Genomic DNA, 27637 nt, shown 5'->3' with positions numbered 1-27637 from the left:
TTATAAAATTGCTTTCTGCATATTCTAATCTCATAGACAACTTGCCACCTTTCTGATCCCTGTATGGAGGGAATAATTTATTCATTTTCTGTCAGATAGATGTATATTAAAAACATGCCAAGGACTTTATCATAGGCAGCATATATAAACATTATTACATAATAATGTGCTACGTGTTTCTAAATTTAACTATGAGATTGCACTAAGCTAATTTCAAATACTTTTAAGTATGAATATGTGCATAATAATATATGTGATTGAAGATTAGTGCATCCAGAATTCAGAGATAATAAAAATATTGTCTATCTCATCTTGCCTTGGAATTTCAGATACCATATGAAGAAGCAGAGATAAAAGGAGAAAGCAAGGAACAACTTGAATGCTGGTAAAGTAAGCCTCTACATTGCAGCAGTTCACAACGGTGTGTTATATATAGAAAGAAGATCAGTCATTGGTTTTAATCCTGCTAAATAAAACGGAACTATTGGAATGGCATGCCACTTGACCTTTCGGGTTTCAGGAGCAGTATATAACTGGTGTGAAGGAAAAACACTTGCAAAGTGTCTTCTTTGACATGACAGATTCTCCTGGAGGTTCACACAATGTTCAAAAGGCAGAAGTCCCTTGTTTCAGAAAGCAAGAGAGACCTTTCTTCCCCAGGAGCTACGCGGTCCACAGCGAAGAATGACATGAGAAAATTTCAGTCTTTTTCTCAACTTATACTTTCAGCGGGCCCTCTCAAGTCAGCTCCAGCAGTGAAACATTTAAAAGCAGCTCACTTTGAGATTGAAATACTTGACGCGCAAACAAGAAAGCAGATATGTATTGTGGATAAGGTGAGTTTGTTTATTTACATTTCTCTTCTCTGCTACAATGATTATGAATCTCTAAAATGCTGACCAGACTGTAGTAAAACACATTCCTGGCTTTTAACGCTTTTCTTTTTTAATGAGCAGGATAGATACTTTATACATTGTTTCAGTAGAAGAAATTTACTGCATTTCGCATAATCAATTTAAATGGTAGCTAATAAATATTAGGTCGACCATTGTCGGGAGGCAAAATTTCCATTGTTCGCCTTCTCATTGTACATGAAAACAATGCCTCTACATTTTTCTCTTCATGCACTTGAATATTCATATTATCAGAGAGTTGTAATAGTATTTGTAGAAAATAGCAAGCAAAAGTCACTGAAATTACTAAAAATTCTATTTAACATATATGATGAAGTCTCTCCATTAAAAATAATTTAATATTGATTTAATTATTTGTCTTAAAAACGAACAACTCACTTTTTATAGAAGGTTTACTTATTTCAAAACCACAGTTTCTTGCTTTATGTTACCCACTTATATTCAGAGCACAGATGTTTCACTAAATAAAGATAAAATATATACTTTCTAGCTTACATTGTAGATAACATATGCATGTATAATATTTCAAACACTTTTAGTCTTTCAGAAGTTTGAAAAGACACTAGTAGTTTAACTTATGGGAAATATTGATATTTTAAATAAAATATTCATTTATTTTTCTTTACTGAAGTTTAGTTTTTGCTTTTGTTCTAAAAATAAAATTGAATCACTGATTCCATTTAACTAATCTCTAGCCCTGTTTCTAGATAAAAAGGGAAGAGAAGTACTTGTTTACTGTTTTAATTGCCAAGAAAATAATATATATTCTCTTATTTAGTAATTATAACTTATTATTGGTTTATTTTGAGGTAATATTAACTTTTAAGTATTGATGGAAATGAAAAATAAAGCACTTTTTCAAGTTCATACAGGACATAAGTGCAACATAGAATTAAAACCATTTTATGCAACTCTGAATCATATAATTTTATTTAGTACCATTGGGGCCATATATACATGATGAATATATATGTTATGTATAAACAATTATAACTTATTAATTTCATACACAGCATAAGCTATTCTGTCACTTCAGTAAAGATTTTATATTTTTGCATTATACAAAAATAAGACAAAAATAATATAATCTGGAAGTTGCTGACACGTTTTGAATGCTCACCATTCAAAAAGCTTTAAAATAATACACTTAAATTAAGGGAAATATGGCAATCAATTTGATGCATGTTAAATTGGTCAAGGATTTACAAAGATGAAGATCCTAAAATGAGACTGGTTATTGTGTGCTTTCTGATATGTATTTAAATCTTGACCAAAAATCCACATTAAAATACTGAAAAGCGGATGTGCTCCTAATTATTTTCCTCACATTTATATCTCATGTTATTGTGATTTCATTTGAAGCTAAGACATGGTATTTTACATTCTAGCAATATTTAAATTGCAAAAAAATTAAGCATCCAGAAATCCAGCATTTTTTGGAGATAGGTATTTGGCTCAGGAATCTCATATTTAAAATGTAAGATTCCTGGTATTTGCATTTCCAGTAGCAAACTTTTAGGGGAAACTCAGTAAGCTAGACCGGGGATTAGTTTTGAATGCCTCACCAACCTTTATTGGACAATCATTACCATATGATATACAACTTACTACATACAAATCTTTGTCTTGCCAGTTGAATTGGATTTTACTTAATCTTATTTTAATTTTGTAACATGGTAAAAATTATCTCATAATGATGGCATGACTTTTTTTGATGGCATGACTTTTAAAAGAAAAAATCTTAATTAATTTACTTTTTTGTTGTTGTCTCATGATTCTTACTAGTTCAAATTTGTAACTATGAGAAAGATTGATTGGGTTTGCTATTCAAGATATTGTTTTTCTTAGACAAATTAATAGTTATATTAAAAGTAAGGTCATGTTAAGTGCCTATCATTGCATTTAGCTCTATCCAGCATACAAGAGAAGTGTTGCTTATGACGTAGTCCTTATCTTTCAGTAAGTACTGTCTAATAAAGTTAAGGGTCATGTACTTTGGAAGTATGCATAGCTCTACCGAATCCCTGCCACATCAATCACATTTATCAAGGTTCAGGAAAGTCACTGAGTTGCTGAACCCAGGACCATTATTTAGAATATAGGTTAATAAAAATCTATTTGTAAGTGCATAGTGAAGAGGAGGAATATGATATTTAACAGGCTTAGCATAGTGCCTTGCACAGAATAGGGAAAATATTTTTGTAGTTTTAATAATCATTTAGAGAGATAAATTTAATGTATGTAAAAATCTAAGAAAAAAAATAGGTTCATCCGTGTGATACTGGCACAGAATCAGAATTTCAATTTGACTTCTTAATAATTATCCATTAACATGATTTATTAGATATAAATGTTTAGGTATCTTGAATAGGATGTATGTATCTTAGTAATATATGCTGAGCTCTGTAGAAATTGTGTTTGTATCTAAATATTATAACATCAACTTCAGAATGGACAAAGAATGTACTAAGGATATTCATGAGACCAATCCATTGAGAGAATTCCTGGGATTATAGAAAATATCTGGAATCATGTTCTTCTGTGCGTGCGTGCGCGCGCGCGCGCGCATACACACACACACACACACACACACACACACACACACATTAAACAAAACACTTTCAATTGCCTTAAATATCTTCTTTACCTTGTGCCCCATTTCCCTCACTATTTTCATTATGTTCATTTCATCTGCCCATCATTTATTTTCTCATTTTATCCTAAACACACTCCATTCAAGTATCTTCCTCTGTTACTTTCCAGGATATGAACTTGCTGAGGTCACCAGAGGCAGTGGTAAATTCCTTGCTAAATCCAAAGGTCAATTCTCATACTTCATCTTACTCAGTATATGAGGAACATATGAGCATTTGCCACTGTTAAGTACATCCTCTTTAAGACACTTTTGCTATTTGAGTTCCAGGATAATACTACACAGATTTTTTAAAATCAACTTTATGGGCTCCTCCCTTTTCTCTTACTTCTTCTTTATCTGACTTATTAGGTGTGGACTGTCACCAACTCAGTCATCAGAACTTCTCATATTAGGTAATCACCTCTCTCTCTCTCTCTCTCTCTCTCTCTCCTACCATCAATCTATCTAATCTATCTACCTATCTATCTGAATGTTTACTAGGCATCTCATAGTTCATAGCCAACACTCAACATCTGATCGTCTCAAAAAATGTTTCCACAAGATTTTTTAGGTCAATAAGTGGAATCACATTTTTCAAATAGCTCAAGGCAAGCGCTTAGAGGCATCACAATTTATCTAATCTCACAACACACATGCAATCCATCTTCACGGTTGTGCCTTCACATATATCCAGACAATGAAAAATTTTAACCACCTCTCCTGCTAGAACTCCTGGTTTTTTCTGCTGTTTCAGTCCTTAGTGCCTTCAAATATATCCCCTACACTGCAACAGAACAAGCCTGTTAAATTGTGTCAGATAATATCATTCACTACTCAAAACTAGTCAATGTTTTCCTTTAGGTCTTGACTTAACTGTCACTTTCTTTCTTGTGGCTTTTCCTTACTACTTATTTAAAATTTCAAAATCTGGCAATATATTCCATTACCATTCCTTGCTCTATTTCTTTAATAGCACTTATTTATTTTTTCATTTTGTTTATTATTTTGCCTACTTTTTTATGCCAGCTTCACAAAATCAGGGATTTGGTTTTTATCACTCCTGTATATCCAACATTTAGAACAGTGTTTGGCACAAATAAAACATTTAACCAATATGTACTAACTAAAACAATTCCCCTTTAAAAGATATGTGTTTTTTATAATGCACTCTTGTTTAGCACTGATAGTGTTAAGATAGAGAAATATAGTATTTAAAAATAGATTTTACTATTTTCTAAATCAAATTATCAATGGAATAAATGTAAATATATTCCTAGAAAAAGCATTTAAACCATCCATTCTACTAAATGCCCAAATTCCTCTTGGCTTGCTACAAACAATGATGCATGTAATTTAACTTTGAATTAGTGTATAACTTGCTAAACAGTTACATTATAATTACAAAATCTAACAAGATTTTCACAAAGATGACAATACAGATGGGGATATTTAACTAATTAGTTATTTCCCATGAATGATAAAGAAATGACTAACCAAGAATAAGGTAGAGAATAGATTTAAAATATATTGCTAAATATTATTCTTAAATATTTATTGGAACATCAAAAATATAATGGAAATATTAATTTTAAAAATTTAACAATGAATTACTTCTAGTTGTTAATTATCTCTGTCTCACTTCTATTTTGTAAAATGTCAGAAGCTTATCTTGTGAGAAGTCAATGATTCCAGAGCATGGCTAGAACTCTAAAAGCTTGGGTTGATAAACGTTTCCAATATCATCCCATTCTTTTTTCTTTAAATTTTTTTTCCAAGGAACTTGACCACAAGAGCCCTCTTTCTCCTATTGTTTAATTTGTTTTATGTCAAAACTCTCAAAAGCCTTTCAAAAACTCTTACAAATAAAATAAAGCACCCAATAAATCTCCAATCCTTCTTACAGTAAAATACCAGCTCTTACCAGAAAATACTAGAGAGAATTATAGTGCAGCAAGACTACATAAAAATTGCACTTTTAATACTTAGTTAGAAATTTTGAGAATTCTTAATTTCTGACATTACCGCTTTTAATATTTCCTCTTGGGCAAGCTACTTAGCACATCAATGCTTCCAGTTGTTCATCTGTAAAGTGAGAATGGCACCTGTTTTAAAATGGCCTCATGACAGTTTTCTGAATTTCACATATAAATGACATTATTTTCTTTTTCTTCTGTTCTTCTCCTTCATCATCCTGCTCCTCTTTTTTTCTTCCATATTTCCTCCCCCACCCCTTCTTCCCATCCCTGCCTCTTTTTTCCCCTCCGCCTCAGTGCCCTTTCACCTACTTCTTATTATGCAGCGTAATATACTAATAGTTGAAAGCTTATAAACTTTGGATTGAGTCATAGCAGAATTTATGTCTGACTGCTTTATCTTTTTCCATGGACATGATCCAATATCTCTGCACTTTATTATTATTTTCTATAAAATGATTTAAGTATTATTATTGCCCTTTATAGGAGAGAAATTGTGGTGCAAAGAATTGAAATGAAGAACTTAATGTGTGTTAGAACCAAGTTATGAACCTGGCCAATGCATGTTCTGTGCCTTGCTCTCAACTACTATACACCCAATGACAGATAATGAGTTGTCATGAGCCAAAATTCCCATGCTCAGTTTGATCTCATGACTGAGCAGTCTGACTTCTGATACAGATATTGTGTTTCAGGATAAAGATGATGTCTTTAAGGGGTGTCTACTTGCCCTTTTATTTGAGAAAAAAGAAAGTTCTTAAGCATTTTTTCTATCTACAATAATAATAGACAAATATGTAAATTGACCATACCTCCACAATGCCCCACAGCCAATCAGGAGGGAATATACAAATTAGCGGGACAAAGATGGTGGTGGCCACGGAGCCAATCAGAGTGGGGGGAGGCTTAGATCACCCCCGGTGATGGAGAAAGCCAAGCTTCCTGCCTGCCTGAGCTGGCCACTGAATGAGGGGCCTGTGGGCGGTGGCCACAGAGCCGGTCTGAGCTAGTGGGAGGCTTGGGTAGCCCAGGCCGGCAGAGGAGGGAGGGGCCTGCAAACAGCCCTCAGCTCTTCACCCAGGCTGGCCATGCCATCATCGGGGTGAAGGTCTCCACTTGGGGGCATGGCCAGCATGCAAACAACCACCAACCCCTTACCCAGGCTGGTCAGGCACCCCAGCAGGGACCCCCACACTGAAGGGGGTGTGGCCAGCCTGAAAACAGCCCTCAGCCCCTTACCCAGGCTTGCCACGCCCCCATGGGGATAGGGTCCTCGCTGGGGGGTGTGGCCAGCCTGAAAATTGCCATCATCCCAGGCTGGCCACGCACCCCAGCAGGGACCCTCACTCCATGGGGGCATGGCTGGCCTGCAAACTGACCCAGCCCCTTGCCCAGGCCATCATTATCCCCAGTGGGACCCCCACCCCAATGGGGGCATGGCCAGCCTGCAAATCACCACAGGCCTCTTGCCCAGGCTGCCCCACCCCCCATGGGAAACCCCACCCTGATCCGGGACACCCTTCAGGGCAAACAAGCCAGCCCCCACCTATGTACCAGGCCTCTATCTATACTAAGAAAAGGGTAATATGCTAATTAGACTGGGAGACCTTCCAGGAGACCTTCTGGACATTCTTCTGGACAAAGCCATGGTGGCGGGGCCGAGGTAGAGGCAGTTAGGGGCCAGGATGGGACAGCAGTAGTGGGTGATCAGGCCAGTGGGAGGGCTGTTAGGGGTGATCAGGACGGGGGGGGCAGTTGGGGTGAGCAGGCCATTAGTGGGGGTCAGTTGGGGGCAATCAGGCCAGCAGGGGGGCATTTGGGGATGAGCAGGCCAGTGGGGAGGGCAGGTGGCGGCAAACAGGCCAGCTGGGGGAGTAGTTGGGGGCAAGCAGGCTGGTGGGGGGGCAGTTGGGGAAAAGCAGGCCAGTGGGGGGGCAGTTGTGGGCGAGCAGGCCAGTAGGCAGAGTGGTTAGGGGCAATCAGGCAGGCAGACAGGTGAGCGGTTAGGAGCCAGCAGTCCCAGATTACGAGAGGGATGTCTGACTGCCAGTTTAAGCCCGATCACACAGGTATCAGGCCTAAACTGGCAGGCAGACATCCGCCAAAGGGGTCCCAGATTGGAGAGGGTGCAGGTCGGGCTGAGGGACACACCCCACCATGCACGAATTTTGTGCATCGGGCCACTAGTTTTTTATATGTAGACATAAAATAACATTAGTTAACATTCAAACCTAGAAATTAAGAAATGTATTTAAAGTCCCTTTTAATAATAAGTTAAATACAAAATGTGCTATCAAGATTTGTATCATTAAAAGTTACAAAATTGAGATGTTTTTACCAAAAGAGATGATGAACATAATTGTTTTCTGTGAAACCAGAGGAGCTCCAACATTCACCCCTCTTTTTGGATGTACTTGGGAATTTCATATACTGGAGGCAGTTCTAATTTTAAAAGAATTAGTGCACTTAGATTTATCTCATAAAAGGTAATCTTATTATATTTAACAGTTATATGTCATGAGAGGAAATGTGGTACAGTGGTTTATGTTCTGAGTGCAGATATATTTGTGCCTTTATTAGACACAAATAATTTTTTGCAAAGTATTATGTAAATTTTCAAATTATTGTTTTATTATATTATGTTACTGAACTGCTCTGATTCTTGGTATTCCTTTATCAAAAATAGGGCAAATATCTGTCTTCCAGGATTAAGTAAGGATTCTATATTTGTAACTAAAATGTAAAGCTATGTGTGCACATGGTTAGTTGTGCACAAATGAATGTAATATTTTAGACAGTGCAAGCATATTACAAATATGATTATTCCACTGAACTGAGGGAAATAAAGAAATTAATGAATCTCTAATATGACTATAAGATTTAAGCACTTTTAAAATGATAGTCATTATTAACATTTTTTGAAATGATTCAGAAGCATTTTAGAATTAAAAAGCATAGTCACAGAGGCAATCTTTGTAGTATCAATTTCCAGCTTTTTATATCCAACTCTCTTATCCCAAATAATATCAATCTGTTACTTCTATTATGATATATCATGAAAGATGCCAGTGAAGGTATAACCATTGCATACAATGTAACAGTAGGGAAAAAATAAACTCTAGAAAACAATGCATGAATAACATTTACAAAACAAATTTTAAAAAGCTATTTTTATTTATGCTTAAACTAAAAAGAAGATGTAATTTCTATCTACTAATACATGAGATACAATGATACTCCATTTAGAAAGTCCACATATATAAATAAGTTTTAGAGGATGCATCTAGAAGAGTTGAACTTTACCAGATTCAGTGGTTCTCAAACTCTCTGTTAGGAGACTTTAGAAGATCACAATGAAGCATTTATTCATTCTTTAGATATTTGTGGAGATATTTCTCTAGTGCTCTATTAGGTGTTTGAGATAAGGCATTCACTCATACAAATGCAGTTCATATCGTCGTCGATTTTATTCTCTCCTGCGGAAGTCAAACAATGTAGATGTAATTCTAGGTGCAAAGATATCTCTATAGTGCAGTGGTTCTCAACCTTCCTAATGCCGCGACCCTTTGATACAGTTCCTCATGTTGTGGTGACCCCCAACCATAAAATTATTTTTGTTGCTACTTCATAACTGTAATTTTGCTACTGTTATGAATCATAATGTAAATATCTGATATGCAGGATGTATTTTCATTGTTACAAATTGAACATAATTAAAGCATAGTGATTAATCACAAAAACAATATGTAATTATATATGTGTTTTCAGATGGTCTTAGGCGACCCCTGTGAAAGGGTCGTTCGACCCCCAAAGGGGTCATGACCCACAAGTTGAGAACAGCTGCTATAGTGAGAGAAAAAAAAGGCAATTTTGAGTGGTAAACAGAGATAACTTTTTGGTGAAAGGAATATAATATTGCATTATCATTTTATTTCAGTTAAATTAAGTTTAAGTAGGACTTTACTGTTTGGATATATAATATATTAATAACTTCTATGTGTAAAACTGTTATGAAATTGTCAAAGTAATAGCTGTTAAGTGGAGAACAGGTTGCCAGATGGTGAGCAGTGGTTCAACAATAGACAACAAGAGAAACTGAAATAGACAAATTCTCACAGGTCCTGGAGGAAGTACACACCCCACTCTGAGGGCTAAATGGAAGTCATGGCAGTGTGCAGACAGAGAGGAGCAGGATCTGGGGCACATGCCTCTTTCAGGGTCCATGGATGGAATGCTTTAGGATTCCTGCGCTAAAGCTGAATTGATCAATTCAAAGAGCAGGATTTTAGTAAACCCCAAAGGAGTCTTATCTAAGGCGCACACAAGGACAATGGACTGGGAGGCAGGGGGGCTGTTGATCACAGTGCTGCTGGGAAAATTATATCAGGAATGTACATTTACTTGTGACTCTGGGGGCCACTATCTAGGGTGTGTGCTAGCATGAGGGGCTGGTGTCAGTTTAAAGTCACTGTAGGCCGCTGATACTAAGGCAGTAATAGCATGGAGTAGCTTAGCTAACCTCTTTATAAAACATGAAGGTGTGCGTGCTGTACAATTATCAAAAAGTTGACGATGAAGGGATTCATAGTTCTTTTGAGATCTAACAGCTCAAACAGAAAAGATAAAGACAGTGCTTACATAATACATTTCTGGGAAATACTTTTGTTTTGACCTTTTGTTTGATTTTTGTTTAGAAATTAAAGGCAAATGATATATTATGCATCTACCATGTTAAGATTAACATTTTACTGGTACTTTTTGGAAGCCTAACAAATAACTATCAAAATAATTACTTAATTTGTTTCTGTGACCTTAGTGAGTTCTTAACACACTTTTATTGTTCCTCTCATGTACCTTAGTGCTCGAAGTTATTACTGACAAAGTTATTACTTCCCTGTAACTATTCCTCATAAAACTAGGAGTTAAAAGATGAGCAATAACTTAAGGCAAAATGAAGAAACACAAATTCCAGCCCTAGCCAGTTTGGCTGAATGGATAGAATGTCGTCCTCTCACATCGATATCTCTCTCTGTCTTTTCCTTCCTCTTCCACTCTCTCTAAAAATCAATGGGAAAAAATACTCGGGTAAGGACTAAAAAGAACAAATTCCATTACTTTATATTTTAAACTAGAGGCCCAGTGCATGAATTTGTGCATGGATGGGGTCTGGCTGGCCCATCCTGATCTGGGGAGGGGCCACAGGAGGTTGGCTGGCCAGCCCTGCCCTCGATTGGAGTGGGGGGCCAATTGGGAGCTGAGCCGGCTGGAGGGAGGGGCCGAGGGAGGTTGGCAGGCTGGCCCTGCCCTCGATGAGAGTGGGGGGGCTGAGGGGAGGGGCCATGGGAGTTTGGCCAGCTGCTCTGGAACCAGTTGGCCTGCCACAGTACACATCATAGTGACCGGTCATTCTGGTCATTTCAGTCGCTTGGCTTTTATATATATATAGATGATTTAAAGACTTCAGAGAGAGGTTTGAAGGGGCAATATTGCAGCAATTGGATACTAATATTTATATCACATTAAGAATTTTAATGCCCTCACACCTCATGTTTCTGGACACAAATATGTGCTCACTGAGGTCTTAAGTCTGCATTATCAAGAGTATAGGCATAATGAAATATATTTTTGCTAGAATTTGTATAATAACTGCATCTAAATTCAACATAGCCCTAAATTATACATAAATATAAGTGATCTTTGATTCATGTTATTAACATTGCATCTTACTTTCTGCTGTGAAAATTATGCTATTTGCATGACTGCATTTCAAAAGCTCAAAGGTTTAGAGGGAAATCATTGTTTGAAGTTGTTACCCCTAAAATGTTTTCACAATTGATTATGATTAAGTACAAACTACAAGAATATCTTACAGGGACATCATCCTAGAACACTGTAAATCCTTCATGCCTCCTTTGCTCTCTTTTTTCTTCTTTCGTGATTGTTTTTTCCTTCATATCCATTAAAAAGTACTAATTTTTCAGTTGTTAGGCACAGACACTATGAGCACCAGGATGAAAAACAAATCAAACCAAATACAGGGTGGGAAAAAGTAGGTTTACTGTTGTGAGTACATAAAACAGAGTTTATTTTTATATTATTGTTTATTAATTATTATATTGTTTCCATATGAACAAGTGTAAACCTACTTTTGCCACATCCCATATATTCCTTTCCCTTAGATGTTCACAGTATTGTGATTGGTAATGACGTGTAAGTAGTCCCACACAAGATAGTATAACACAAACTAAAACAGGTATGAACAAAGTGGTGCTGAGCCCAGACAGATAATATTCTTTTCTATTGAATACATTGAGAGTGGCTCTAGAAATCTCTTCCAGTTATAAATAGTCCCAGCACACTGGAGGACCATCGTGGGGATATTTCTAAGACTAAAGTGTCTTCTCTTAAATAAACATGATCTCCTCTCAATGCCTTACATCCTTAGCCTCTCAGGCTTTGACTGAAGACACATTGTTAGAGAGACCTCTATGGAGAATTTAGGAAGGGATGTGAGGATGAGTCCCCTACCCACTTAAGTCTTTCAAAGGTGCAAACGTGTCAGACTCCATCCCATTAGTATATTATATTTTATTAGTGGATTTTTTATACTGACAATCATCAAATAATTTTCAATCCCTGTTGATCTACTGGGATTCAACTGAGTAATCTGAGCCCAGAAGTCTGTAGCCACATAAAGCCTATGAATGTCACACTCATTTATTTCCCTATGAGAAGTTAATTCTCTTTGACAGATTTATTTTGAACTGCCTATCCCATCTAGATAACAGATACTTTATTTGAGAATTGATCTTAGTCTTATATCAAATAAGGCTATACCTCTGCCTTCTTATAAACTCATCATTCTAACATTATTTTGTGAAAAGAGCAAATCCATTATTACCTGTCCTTTTTTTTTCTTATTGCAGTTTAAGTGTTCTCATTCCACACTTTTACTGCCTCTGAAATAAACATTTAATATTGCTTCATGTTTGGGTGTTTCTACCTTTGCCATTATTGGTTATTTGATTTTAAAAAATCAAAGTGTAATATAATTTGCAATTTATTTTAGCAAAACACTTGATGAGTTACTGGCTGCCTAATTGAGTCCTTTCATGGTCAACACTGGTCTCCCTGCTATTGAATATAGATTTATTACCTGCTTCTCATAAACTTCATTTAATAAGATTCTGTTATAATCCAAATTTAATTTAAGAAGGAGTTTAACACAGAACCCTGAGGCCTTTATTTAGATGACATGCTCCTCATTTTTATAGATAGGCAATTTCAAAAAGCTCTCACGCTAAATTTTTCATAAATTACTTTGATTTTAAGAGATATTTTATGTAGAAAAAAATTTAACTTTTGATATGGTAAGAAGAACATAAACAACAGAATAGCCACAACTGAGCTGTTGATTGCTGAAATAAAATCTGCTTTATTTTAAAATGGTAAGAAAACATTCGAATACTTTTTTATAATTAAAAAAATAAATTAATAAATTCACTTATTTGCTTTTATTTTATTTTTAATTGATTTTTAGAGAGAGGAACGGAAAGGGAGAAGGGAGAGACAGAAACATCAATGATGGAGAGAATCTTTGATCTGCTGCCTTCTACACACCCCCTACTGGGAATCAAGCCTGCAACACGGGCTTGTGCCCTGACCTTTTTCATCTCATGGCACACAAACTAATTACTACAATTCTGGGGCACACCAAAATCTATATATTTTTGCTGATTTGACAAAAAAAATGCTGTAATTTTGATTTGTTCACACCAGATGGCTACTGTTGTGTTGGCTGTTGTCATGCTTTTACCTGACAATCTAAGGGAAAAAAGGTCAGTGCCCATGACTAAATAGTCAGTATTGCATGCTTTTAACATTTTTGTGGTACACCAGTCAGTTGTGGCACACTGATTGAAAATCATTGATTTAGAGGAGAAAAGTCACACTTGATAATGACCTGAATTAATCAATCTTAAAATATGATTCTCTAGGCTAGTTTAGTTCTATTTCCTGTGTCCCCAAACTGAGAAAGCAAGAGCTCTTGCCAGGTAGCAGCTGTGCACTGGATATTATGTGTGTGTGTGTGTGTGTGTGTGTATTTTCACACCTCTGCAGTTAATTATTTCTATTCAATTTATCTTGTATTTTATTTCTCTCTGTGTCTTCATTGTTGAACACATTCCTTTTCTTCGCAAAGTTTACTGACAATTTTTGTATTGCACTTTGCCATTTTTCTGTAGAGTGAATTTCATGTGGTGGTTGTTTATTTTTCCTCACCAATTAAATTTCATTTCTCTAAGTAGGGTAAACAATATTCTGGAGACATCTGCTCATTTCAAGAAGTTCCCGAGGAAGTTTTAAAAGCAGCAATAGTACGAAATTTTATTTTTTTTAAGTGTGAACTATTGCCTTTGCTTAATTATGTCTTTTCTAATTACTCACATATTTTGCATCAGTCCTAAAATGAGTAGACAGTGTGCCCAGCTCTAAAACACATAATGTATAGGTGACGGAATGAGCAATGTTTTAAGATATGCCCATGCTGTAGCGTCACGACTATTTATCTCTGAGGTTGAAGAGGCCAAGACACAGCAAGTGATTGCAAGATCAAAGTCTCCCCTCCAAGGGAGAATCACCTATGGGACTAATTATTTAATGAGCTATACAAAGAGTCCAACCCAAGTTTATCAAGCTGCCAACTCTCTAAAATCTCTTCCTGTTTGGACCATATCCAATTAAGCAATAAATCACTTTCTTCTTTATCTCCTCACTGAACTGTTACCATCCTAGTCATCATCACCTCTATAAGGTGGACTGATCTAAATGAGTCTTCACTGGACACCCACAGTGTAGGTAGGAACACAAATACATACGCTATAGTTTCTATCAGATGTAGTTACAGCCCATCAGGTTCTACAATATCACCAGGTAAAATGCCATTTGGAATTCATCAGTGCAGATGAAATGGTTTTATCATTGCATGATCATTTTAATTGTCACCTAGATTCTGTTTAATTTACAGAAGCCAGATTGATTCTTTCGTAAATCTAAGGTATCATGTCACTCCTCTGAAAAAAAACCTACAACAAGAACACAATTCACTCATATGTCATATTCTAAAAGGTTAGATCTTTGCACCCTTATCTCTCTGGTTATATCTTTACTCTGTCCCTAAGTCACTCTACTGCAAACCCACTGGCCTGCTTGCCATTATCTCAGACACTCTTAGCATGGTGATCCCTTTGAGAAGTGGAGATGAGGAATACAACAAACATTTGCCAAAATAATTTATTTTGCTATAGAGCTTCAGTTTCCAAGAACCATTTAAATTATTCTTCTCTTATTAGGACAAGAAATATATTTTAGGAAGAGTAGTGTTCAAAATAGATGGATTAATAATATTTTATGTTTAGAGAGGTAGGTAAAAATCTTACTTTTTGAGAAAACTGGCTACCCATATTAACTCATTTCCCAAAATATACTCTCTGTCTTAGTGTGAGCATTTCCTTGAATCACCAGTGAAATAAACTACACATTTTAATATTTTATGCATGATAAGTTTGTGTGTGTGTTTTTGCTGAAATTCAGTTTAACTGTATCGTGAACTATTTCAAAAGCAAATATAAAGTATCTTGAATGCTTATGTAAATGTCAAATATTTGTGAATCAGAAGTAGTTATAAAATGAAATGCATGGCATGTTTGTTTCACAGTGATGCCATTTTTGTACATAAAATTTGAATTTTTAAGTGCATTTTAAAAAGTTACATTTAATCAACATGTCTCTTAAAATACCATCAATAGAACAAAAAATAAACAAATTAATTAAACAACAGAGTTTTAAACTTATAGTTGATTTACAAACCTGATGTAAATTTTTGAAAGATGAAAGTCACCCCCCTGAATTTGTTTGCAGCTTTTACAATGAAATAACCGAGCTACAGTCATGAACCTCTTAAGTACAGGGATACCTTCTGACAAATGCATCATTAGGTGATTTAGTGAAGATCATAGAGTGTGCTTGCTTACACAAACCTACATGGTAAAGCTGACTACACACCTAGGCCATATCGTATAGCCCAGTGGTCGGCAAACCGCGGCTCATGAGCCACATGCGGCTCTTGGGCCCCTTGAGTGTGGCTATTCCACAAAATACCACGTGCGGGCGTGCATGTACAGGGAACATTGTGGAGTGAAAGAAGATGTAGTGTCGAGGATTGAGAAAGGTATGTTCAGATGGTTTGGACATATAGAGAGGATGAACGAAAGGAGATAGACGAAACAAGTATACAAGACGAGTGTGGATGGGAGAGTTGGAAGGGGTCGACCTCAGCAAACGTACCTCAATCAGATTGAGGACGTTTTTAGCAAAGGCCAGCTTAGGAGTACACTAATTAAGTTAATAACAATGTACCTACCTATATAGTTTAAGTTTAAAAAATTTGGCTCTCAAAAGAAATTCCAATCGTTGTACTGTTGATATTTGGCTCTGTTGACTAATGAGTTTGCTGACCACTGGTATAGCCTATTGCTTCTATGCTTCCAGCCTGTTCGGCATATTACTGTACATGGTATCATGAGATTATATTAAGCACAAGAGAAAATTATGCAGTCTAGATACGGGATGGACACAAGATGTGTGAGGCATACCATTTTACAGCAAACTTTTTAATATGTAGAAAAAATACACTCTAAAATAATGATAAAATGTATAGTATAGTAAATACACACACCAGTAACAAAGTCACTTATCATCAAGTATTATGTACTGGTACACAATTGTATGTGCTATACTTTCATTTGCCTAATAAGTTTGTTTACAGCAGCATGATCACAAACACATGACTAATGTGTTGTGCTATGTCGTTAGGAAGGCTACGATGTCACTGGGTGATAAGAATTTTTCAGCTACATTATAATTTTGTGGAGATCATCATCTTATAAGCAGATCATTATCAATTGAAATGTCTCTATACAGCATTTTTACTTATGTTTTACTTTTACTTTAATCCTCTAAATCAATGATTTTCAATCAGTGTGCCACAACTGACGGTGTACCACAAAAATGTTAAAAGCATGCAGTACTGACTATTTAATCAGGGGCACTGACCTTTTTTTCTCTTAGATTGTCAAGTAAAAGCATAACAACAGCCAACACAACAGTAGTCATCTGGTGTGAACAAATCAAAATTATATCAATTTTTTGTCAAATTGGCAAAAAATATATAGTTTTTGGTGTGCCCCAGAATTGTAGTAATTAGTTTGTGTGCCATGAGATGAAAAAGGTTGAAAATTGCTGCTCTAAATGATTAATTTTTAATAGTTCTTTAGTTTTTGATAGCAAACTACTGAAAAAATGAGTATCTTAAGACAAAGACCATTTATTTATATCATTATTCTGTCATTTTATGATTTAGTTCTCTGCTGGGCTCACTCAAGTATGTGCAGCCAGTTGCCAAGTAGCTGGGTGACCCTCATCAGGGTCTTAGCTGGGAAGCTAGCTCAGACTTCTCCACATGGTGCTGATCGAGGGTGTGATCAGAAAGAGTAGAAATATATGTATGGCCTCTTGTGTCTTAGATTTCCAACTTGGACAGCCTCATTTCAACACATGTTTGTAATCAAAATACATCAGAAGTCAAGATAAATTTAAGGTCTGAGAAAAAAATTCTACCTCTTTGATGGGGGAATCTGCAAAATACTGTGGCTATTTTTCCAATCACCACAAAGTATAGTATAGTATAGTATAGTATAGTATAGTATAGTATAGTATAATATAGTATATAGTATACATTTATTACTAACAAATAGTATATATATATATATATATATAAATATATATATATACATATACACAAAACAGATTGATAGATAATACTGTAACAATTATTTTACTCTTCCTCCCAAATCCTACTAAAACTGAGCCAATTATTACTTATCACACTCATTATTTTCAATATTTGTGCCTTTACTCAAAGTATAATTCATGGCAATACAATTGAAGGTATGTATAAATGCTATATTTTCTTTTTAAAACTGAAGAAAAAGTGACTTAGCAAATATCCCTGTCATTTTCACTGCAAATCATCAAGTACAAACCAATTATACTTTAATCCATACGTTTTCAACAGACTTACCATTTCTTATTCTAAAAAAGCCTTTTTTTCCTGGTCATCATTAGGCAATTATATCAGTTAAAATGAACCCTGAGATATTTTACAGATTATAATTAAGGAAATTCAAACTAGATTTAAAATTTACCACATAGAGATTTTCTCCTTCCAGTTTCATCTGCATTTCCATTTTAATAAACAATATTAGATGTAGAATTTTTCTAGTTAAGAAATATCACTTTTTCAACAAAATAAATATAAATTAACTTGGAGTATGCACACATACATTTTGTCCTTTTCTTATTATCATGATGCTAAATAATTAATCCATGGGTAATAGACCCAGTCGTTTGTTACTTTCTTCATACTGCAGTTAACTTTCTTATAATAATACCTATGAGCATTTGGGGTGGAAAAAATGACTGTCATTTGATTACTAGTGTTTTTTTAAAACATATTTTTATGATTATTTCTTAGTTTCACAGAGGTAATACTGTTTTATTTAAGATGGTCCTTCAGGGTTTATACAGAAACCATTTCATTTAAATATGACTTGGGCTTACTTATTTATTTCAGTAATACCATGTTGCACATAAACTTTCCTGCATGCAAGCACTATTTTCTTGGTTTCACAAGTTGCAATAGAAAAGCATAATAAAAGTCATCTAAGAAGTAATTAAAAATTTTAATTCCAGTAGGCTTTTATTTTATTCTTAAACATATGCTCTTAATTCTGTGGTCTCTATAAACTCATCCAGTCCTAAAGTATTCCAACCTAGGTTTCAAAACATATATTCTAAAAATATTCACAAAGAGAATTCACCATGAAAAATTTTGTGTTCTCAAAATCTGAATTAGTTTCTAATTTGTAAAACATTTCTCCTTTTTGTATTTTGTTAGGATCTCAAAATCTAATATCAATTACATTTAAAAAATATTTTAAATATGTTATAATTATATATATGTGTGTGTATTTATTACAATATCAATAATGTCTGGCTATATACCTAAATAAAATTTATATGTAATTTATTGGAAATAAAAGTATTTAAATAACTGAAATATATTTAGATAAATATATTTTTAAATATATGGTGAATATTTTAAAGAAATTAATTTATGGGAGGAACCAAGATGGCGGCGTAGGCAAATACCTGTACTTGCTGCCTCTCACAACCACATCAAAATTACAACTAAAGGACTAGAACAACTATCATCCAGAACTGCAGGAAAGCTGGCTGAGTGGAAGTTCTACAACCAGAGGTAAAGAAGAAAGAACATTGAGACTGGTAGGAGGTGCGGAGCCGTGGAATGGCCTGGCACCCGGGAGTGCCGCTTTTTTAATCAGGAGGGAAATACAAGCTCCCGCTTGCTCTCAGCTCCAGTGCCAGGTGAGACTCTGGGGGACCCAGGCACATACAGGGAGAAAAAAACTGTACTGTTTGGCATCAGGACAGGAACGGGAGGACAGCTTTCTTTCAGACAGAGGTGCCTGCAGCGGTCATTTTTCCTGCTCTGGGACTTCTCCAATGCGGGGCTGACTAGCAGTCATTGCTGCTTGCTCTGCCCAGAAGATTCCCTGAGAATCCGCCCCATCCAATTTACAACCCCACCCAAGCTGTACATAGTGGCTTTTGCATAAGAATGTCCTGTCATTTCTCAAGTTAAAACCTGTTAAACAGGCAGCAGCAGCAGCAGGAGCCTCCCTTGCTACACAGCTGGGCCTCCTCTGGGCACTTCCAAACCCCATACAAAGAGGAGGAATCTGCAGATCTCTCTGTATCTCCTGCTGGGTGGCCTCAGGCAGTTGCTGGCTATGCACCTCCTTGGAGATCCAAGAGTCAGTGTACTCACTGGTCAGTGTGAGACCATACCAGAGTGCAACTCTTCACATCCATAAGTGACACACTCAAGGGGCAGACTCAGTGAGCACCAAAGCCCCACTGAGGCAAGTCCTTCCCCATAAAGATATCTCCTGCACAGCAGCTCTTCCATTGTAGATACAGCTGGTCCCCACAGCCAATTGGCCTGGAGGTCAATTCCTCCCAGTGATACCAACAGCATTCAAGGCTTAACTACAATGAGACTGTGCACACTGCCCACAAAGAGATGCACCAAGAGTCCACCTCAGGTGACTGGGGAGGCTAAGCCACTGGGCCCTATAGGACACCTACCACACAAGGCCACTCTATCAACTCAAGGAGACTTAGTAGATACCCAATACATAGAAACAAACACAGGGAAGCAGCCAAAATGCAGAGACAAAGAAACATGTCACAAATGAAAGAATTGGATGAAAGCAAAATACTGGATATAGAGTTCAAAACCACGGTTATAAGGTGACTTAAGAATCTTATAGAAACCTCTGAGAAACTTAATGAGACCTTCAATGATCTTAGTGAGAATGCAAAAAAAAAAAAAAAAGGACCAGTCAGAAATTAAGCATACACTGACTGAAATAAATAATATTATACAGGGATTCAACAATAGACTAGAGGATCCCAAGAATCAAGTCAATGATCTGAAATGCGAGAAAGCAAAAAACATCCAATAGGAAGAGAAAAAAGAAAAAAGAATCCAAAAATATGAAGATAGTGTAAGGAGCCTCTGGGACAACTTCAAGCATACCAACATCTGAATTATGGGGGTGCCAGAAGAAGAGAGAGAGCAAGATATTGAAAACCTATTTGAAGAAATAATGACAGAAAACTTGCCCTACCTGGTGAAAGAAATAGACTTACAAGTCCAGGAAGCTCAGAGAACCCCAAACAAGAGGAATCCAAAGAGGACCACACCAAGACACATCATAATTAAAATGCCAAGGGCAAAAGAAAAAGAGAGAATCTTAAAAGCAGCAAGAGAAAAACAGTTAGTTACCTACAAGGGAGTACCCATATGACTGTTAGCTGATTTCTCAACAGAAACTATGCAGGCCAGAAGGGAGTGGCAAGAAATATTCAAAGTGATGAATAACACGAACCTACAACCAAGATTATTCTACTCAGCAAAGCTATCATTTAGAATTGAAGGTCAGATAAAGAGTTTCACAGATAAGAAAAAGCTAAAGGAGTTCATCACCACCAGACCAGTATTATATGAAATTCTGAAGGGTATTCTTTAAGAAGAGGAAGAAGAAGAAAAAGGTAAAGATAAAAAATTATAGCCCTAACTGGTTTGGCTCAGTAGATAGAGCATCAGCCTGAGGACTGAAGGGTCCCAGGTTCGATTCCAGTCAAGAGCATGTACCTTGGTTGCAGGCACATCCCCAGGAGGAGGTGTGCAGGAGGCAGCTGATCAATGTTTCTCTCTCATTGATGTTTCTAACTCTTTATCCCTCTCCCTTCCTCTCTGTAAAAATTCAATAAAATATTTTTAAAAAAATTATAAACAGAAAAGTGACAACAAATACATATCTATCAACAAGTGAATCTAAAAACCAAATGAATAAAAAAATCTGCTGAACAGAATAAACTGGTGAATATAATAGAATCAGGGGCATGAAAGGGAGCAGACTAACAATTCTCAGGGTGAAGGAGGTGTGGCGGGTGCGGTAAGAGATTAGACAAAGAGCTTACACCTATGGATGAGGACATTGGGGGGCGAGGGCCTGGGGTGGAGTGGAACTGGCTGGAGGGGAGCTATCAGGGGGTAAAAAAGAGGGACATCTGTAATAATTTGAACAATAAAGATTAAAAAAATAAATAAATAATAAAAGCAAAAAAAAAAGAAATTAATTTATATACTAATGCTATTTTCTTTTTGAACTGAAAAAACAATAACCAAATATGCTATCTATAATTAAAGCATAATAAGCAAATTGACCCAATGGCCGAACAGCAGAATAAACATCTGGATGACCACACTATGACAACCACTGGAGCTAGGCCAGCCAAGGCGATTGTAGTGCGATTGGTCATGGGCCTAGCCATCACGCCATGATCGCCCTGCAGAGGGAGGCTCAGGTCACTGGCCAGCAGGGCAAATGATCAATTGGGGGGCTTCATGATCGCCCCAAAGAAAGAGGCTCAGGCCACCGACCAGGGGAGTATGGCAGGTGGGCTGGGCCTCCCTCTGCAGGGCACGATCGATCACTCCAAAGTGGGAGTCCCAGGCTAACCTGTGGCAGTATGGTGGTGGGTGGGCAGGGCCTACCTTTTTGGAGCTATCCATTGCAGGGCTCCCGGACTGTGAGAGGGCACAGGCCGGGCTGAGGGAACCCCCTCAAGTGCACGAATTTTGTGCACTGGGCCTCTAGTCTATATATAAAAGTCTAAGTGACTGGCCAATTGGCTGATCGTTTGACTGGCTGACCAGTAGCTATGATGCACACTGACCACCAGGGGTCAGAAGCTCTATGTAGAAGCGGAAACCACAGGCATGGGAACATGGAACAGACTGATGAATCTCAGTGGGAAGGGGGGAAGGGGAGGGCAGAAAGAGATTAACCAAAGCTCTTATATGCATACTAGAGACCTGGATTCGTGCACGAGTGGGGTCCCTCAGCCTGGCCTGCACCGTCTCGCAATCTGGGATCCCTGGGGGGATGTCAGAGAGCCAGTTTTGGCCTGATCCCTGCAGGCCAGGCCGAGGGACCCCACCGGTGCACAAATCCATACACCAGGCCTCTAGTGGCTATATATAAAGAAACATTTGCTATGATTAAAAAAATCTAAAATATACTAGTATATCTGAGTGCGTGTGTGTTTATATGTATATATAATTTTAAATAAAGAACTCATTTAAATAATCCATTGTGATATGTAAATAAATACAATTTATATGACATAATTTTCCAATTTCTTATAATTATAAACAAAATCCAGTTTAAAATATTTAAACCTATTAATACTGATTTTTTTTTTGCACATTCATACTGTGGTATCAATTTTATTCATATTGAAAATCCTTGGTATTCCATAAAATACCATACATATTCTGAGTTTATAAACAAATTATATAGATGGCTTATTTATATTTTAGTTATAATCTGACAATTACTATTAAAATAATATTTGTTTACTCAGAAAACTCCCTACCATTCTGAGTTAAACTCGGGTAACTACATATCCTATTTACTAATGTAAAATATTCTAATGGAAATTCTCAGGGGCATTTTTCCCACTTTCCTGAATTAATCAATCTTAAAATATGATTCTCTAGGCTAGTTTAGTTCTATTTCCTGTGTCCCCAAAATGAGAAAGCAAGAGCTCTTGCCAGATAGAAGCTGTGCACTGGATATTGTGTGTTTGTGTGTGTGTGTGTGTGTGTATTTTCACACCTCTGCAGATAATTATTTCTATTCAATTTATCTTATATTTTATTTCTCTCTGTGTCTTCATTGTTGAACACATTCCTTTTCTTCGCAAAGTTTACTGACAATTTTTGTATTGCACTTTGCCATTTTTCTGTAGAGTGAATTTCATGTGGTGGTTGTTTATTTTTCCTCACCAATTAAATTTCATTTCTCTAAGTAGGGTAAACAATATTCTGGAGACATCTGCTCATTTCAAGAAGTTCCTGAGAAAGTTTTAAAAGCAGCAATAGTACGAAATTTTATTTTTTATGTGTGAAATATTGCAGGATCTGTGTATGGGGGGAATTCAAGTAGAATCTAGTTTGTGAAAAATTTTTACTATATCCATCAACTTAAATGCTGGATAAAGGAACGATGCTGACCCAAACCTCAAATATGATCAGTTAAAATTTGTAAGTACATTTTTGATTCAACTAAGAAGTTTAATTTACTTGTCTTCTTACCATTTTAAGATGATTTTTTTCTGACGAGAAAAATGTTAATGAGAATTTCAGGATTTCAAATTTCTTCCATCTGCACAATTAATAGTGATATGCAAAAAAATGATAGTTTGTCCTTTCTAAGTGGTTGTAAAACTGGCTAAAAAGTAAAAGTTATTATGAATAAACTTCCTGATGAAGCTACTGAGACATGAATCTAGTAATCATAAAGCTTTACATGCTCTATTAATTGTCATCCTTTCCTCTCTTTCTGCTCTAAATACAACTAAAGCCGTGAAAGAGTTGATCAAGCAGTCTTGTGGTTAATTAAGCTTAGTTGTCTAAAGCATTTAGTGGTTAATTATTACATTTTTTTCTGCTGTATTTGACTAAAATTGCTACAGAAAGGGCAGTTTTGAAAGGTTTATTCAAAATCAGCACTTTTCTAACATGTGAAACTAAAATGTAATTAAAAACAAAGAAAATTTAAAACTTTGTTAAAAGCTTGCAATTAACAACCCTCTTTCACATGTAGGTTTCTTTCAGAAGTACATACTCTTAGTCTTGAACGCTGGTAAATTCAGAGAAAAATACATATGTCAATTAGAAGATTATAATTTAAATTATTCTATTTTTAAGAAAAGCATACAGCTTTCCCACAGAAATCTATTTTTGAAAGAAATTTCACATGAGATTAAGGAACTTATATCTGTTTTCATTTGAATTTGCACTCTCAGCTTTACTTTTCACTTCAAAACAAGTTACTTTAAAATTATTTTCTCACTTTATTTTTATTGTTTACATTATTGCAGATATCCCCATCCCCCCCCAACCCTTTTCCCATCTCCACTTAGCCCTCCCCACCCCCGTCCTGTGTCCTACACCACACTGTTGTTTGTGTCTATGGGTTATGGTGCCATTAATTTTGAAAGGCAAACTCATGAATTTTTCAATATAGATAAAGAAACATTTTTAAATTTCTTTTATTTAAATATTAGAAATGGTTAATTCTAGTAAATTAGGACCAAATAATTGTTCAGACCCCTATGCACATAAAAAAATCCAAATAATATATCTAACATGGATTTTGTGAACCAACAGTAATTTTGGATGGGAGTTTTAACAACACAGCTAATTATAGGGTTTAGATAGGTCTTTTTTCTCATGATATTCTCAAGTAAAATTTCCCTTTTTGTCCATATACATTAATTTCAAATTCTCAGGCTTCTCTGTTATATACAGAGTGGGACAAAAGTAGATTTACAGTTGTGAGTATGCAAAACAGTGTTTACTTTTGTATTATTATTTATTGTTGTATTATTTTCCTTATGAGCAACTATAAACCTACTTTTGCCCCACCCTGTAAACACTCTTTATCTTCTATTTGTTTGGTGTGCTTACTTATCTTTTAACAGATAATCTCACTTATTTGAAAATCAGAAACTGAATATTATGCACAGAGGAAATTCAAAAATTCATTTTAGGAGAGAAACCAAGATGGCGGCATAGGTTAACGCCGGAGTTTGCTGCCTCGAACAACCACTTCAAAAATACAACTAAAAGACGGAACGGACATCATCCAGAACCACAGGAAGGCTGGCTGAATGGAAGTCCTACAACTAGGAGGAACCGAGAATCAGAGGAGGCGCAGTGCTGAAGTAAAATACTAAGGTGCGGAGTGCTTGCGGCGCGGGCTGGTGGCTGAGGGCGTGGTTGTCTGTTTCAATCCGGAGGGAGCCTCAGACTCTGAGCTCCAGATCCGGGCGAGTCTCTAGGGACCCAGACTCAAACAGGAGAAGCAGGACTGTCTGGCTACGGTCCCTCCGAGGTTTGCAGCTGTTGCTGGGACAGAGAGGCAGAGCCCCTGGGGACGGACTGAGAGCAGCCATAACTGCTTCCTCCTCCGCCCTGTGTATCCCGTGGGACCTGCCCCGCCCAAGCCCTGCACAGAGGCATTTGCTGGATAGCCTCAGGCAAAGGCTAGATTAGCACCTCCCTAGAGGACACAAGTTCTTCCACTGCAGACACAGCTGATTATCACAGCCAGTCGGCCTGGAGGTCAAATCCCTCTAGTATTAACTATAACAATCAAGGCTTAACTACAACAAGACTGCGCACAAAGACCACTAGGGGGTGTACCAAGAAAGCGTAAAAAATGCGGAGACAAAGAAACAGGACAAAACTATCAAGGGAGGATATTGAGTTCAGAACCACACTTTTGAGGTCTCTCAAGAGGCTTCTAGAGTCTGTCGATAAACTTGATGAGATGTACAGGAAATCTAATGAGACCCTCGATGGTGTGATAAAGGACCATCTAGAAAGTAAGCATACACTGACTGAAATAAAGAATATTATACAGACTCCCAACAGCAGACCAGAGGAGCGCAAGAATCAAGTCAAAGATTTGAAATGCGAAGAAGCGAGAAACACCCAACCGGAAAAGCAAAATGAAAAAAGAACCCAAAAATACGAAGATAGTGTAAGGAGCCTCTGGGACAGCTTCAAACGTACCAACATCAGAATTATAGGGGTACCAGAAGATGAGAGAGAGCAAGATATTGAAAACCTATTTGAAGAAATAATGACAGAAAACTTCCCCCACCTGGTGAAAGAAATAGACTTACAGGTCCAGGAAGCGCAGAGAACCCCAAACAAAAGGAATCCAAAGAGGACCACACCAAGACACATCATAATTAAAATGCCAAGAGCAAAAGACAAAGAGAGAATCTTAAAAGTAGCAAGAGAAAGAAACTCAGTTACCTACAAGGGAATACCCATACGACTGTCAGCTGATTTCTCAACAGAAACTTTGCAGGCCAGAAGGGAGTGGCAAGAAATATTCAAAGTGATGAACAGCAAGAACCTTCAACCAAGATTACTTTATCCAGCAAAGCTATCATTCAGAAGTAAAGGTCAGATAAAGAGCTTCACAGATAAGGAAAAGCTAAAGGAGTTCATCACCACCAAACCAGTATTATATGAAATGCTGAAAGGTATCCTTTAAGAAGAGGAAGAAGAAGAAAAAGGTAAAGATACAAATTATGAACAACAAATACACATCTATCAACAAGTGAATCTAAAAATCAAGTGAATAAATAATCTGATGAACAGTATGAACTGGTGATTATAATAGAATCAGGGACATAGAAAGGGAATGGACTGACTATTCTTGGGGGGGAAAGGGGTGTAGGGGATGCGGGAAGAGATTGGACAATAATGTGCACCTATGGATGAGGACAGTGGGTGGGGAGTGAGGGCGGAGGGTGGGGTGGGAACTGGGTGGAGGGGAGTTATGGTGGGAAAAAAGAGGAACCAATGTAATAATCTGAACAATAAAGATTTAAAAAATAAATAAATAAATAAATAAATAAATAAATAAATAAATTAAATAAAATAAAAAAAAAGAAACATTGATCAGCTGCCTCTTGCACAATTCCTACTGGGGATGTGCCCGCAACCAAGGTACATGCCCTTGGCCGGAATCGAACCTGGGACCTTTCAGTCCGCAGGCTGACGCTCTATCCACTGAGCCAAACCAGTTAGGGCAAAAAAAAAAAATAAGTAATTTTTAAAAGAAAGTAAAGCCTACTTATGTTAAAATCCATTTTAATCATAATACATTCTCTTCTTTCCCTTAAAAGAATTCTCAGTTACTCTCTATGTTAGATGTCATCATCAATTTGCTTCTACATACCAGAGAATAAAATTAGGGAGCAAGAATCTAATAGTATAGCCAAGTAAATTAAACTGTCTACTGGAATAACTGGGGGGGAATTTTCCAATTTAAAGTCTTTTTCTTTTAAGGTAAGAAAATTTGATAAGCTGTCTATGAAACATAGTAGCTCCCCCCTGTACCACTCCCCCCCCCCCCAAATGAAGCTGTTCAGAGTAAAAGATGTTGGGAGAATTTTAGCTTAAGTAGAGGAGATGTCTTTCTCAAAGAATTTGGTGTCATGATTTTGAATTTCTGATAGTATGGTAGAAGGATTCATCCAGAGAGAAGACAAGAACAAACATTGAGTTGTGTTTTTTTAAAAGAAGGACTCTTATTTTACAGAAAGGGGAAATTCCAGAGAAACAAGATCACACAGAATTACTTAGCTCAAGAATTAAGTTACAACTTGTATGCATGCATATAAGCATAAATCAATGGACGCAAGATACTGGGGGGTAGGGGAGACCAGGGGAAGGTCAATGGAGAAAAAAAGGAGACATATGTACTACTCTTTTGTAATACTTTTAGCAATAAAATAAAATTAAAAAA

At 36.6% G+C, this 27637-nt stretch overlaps 1 protein-coding gene across 1 annotated transcript in view; it reads left to right on the top strand.

Moving 5' to 3' along the window:
• The first annotated feature begins 602 nt into the window (after nucleotides 1-602).
• Nucleotides 603-27637, top strand: part of TECRL (trans-2,3-enoyl-CoA reductase like) — an 82095-nt gene continuing 55060 nt past the window's right edge. The window contains exon 1 of the mRNA XM_006095638.1: nucleotides 603-836. Coding sequence (XP_006095700.1) covers nucleotides 603-836 — 234 coding nt within the window. The remainder of the gene's footprint in view (nucleotides 837-27637) is intronic.

This window comes from Myotis lucifugus, unplaced genomic scaffold, assembly GCF_000147115.1.
Source record: "Myotis lucifugus unplaced genomic scaffold, Myoluc2.0 scaffold_159, whole genome shotgun sequence".
Taxonomy (NCBI): Eukaryota; Metazoa; Chordata; class Mammalia; order Chiroptera; family Vespertilionidae; genus Myotis; species Myotis lucifugus.
The sequence above is the reverse complement of the archived record's forward strand: the minus strand, read 5'-3'. Positions and strand labels throughout refer to the sequence as shown.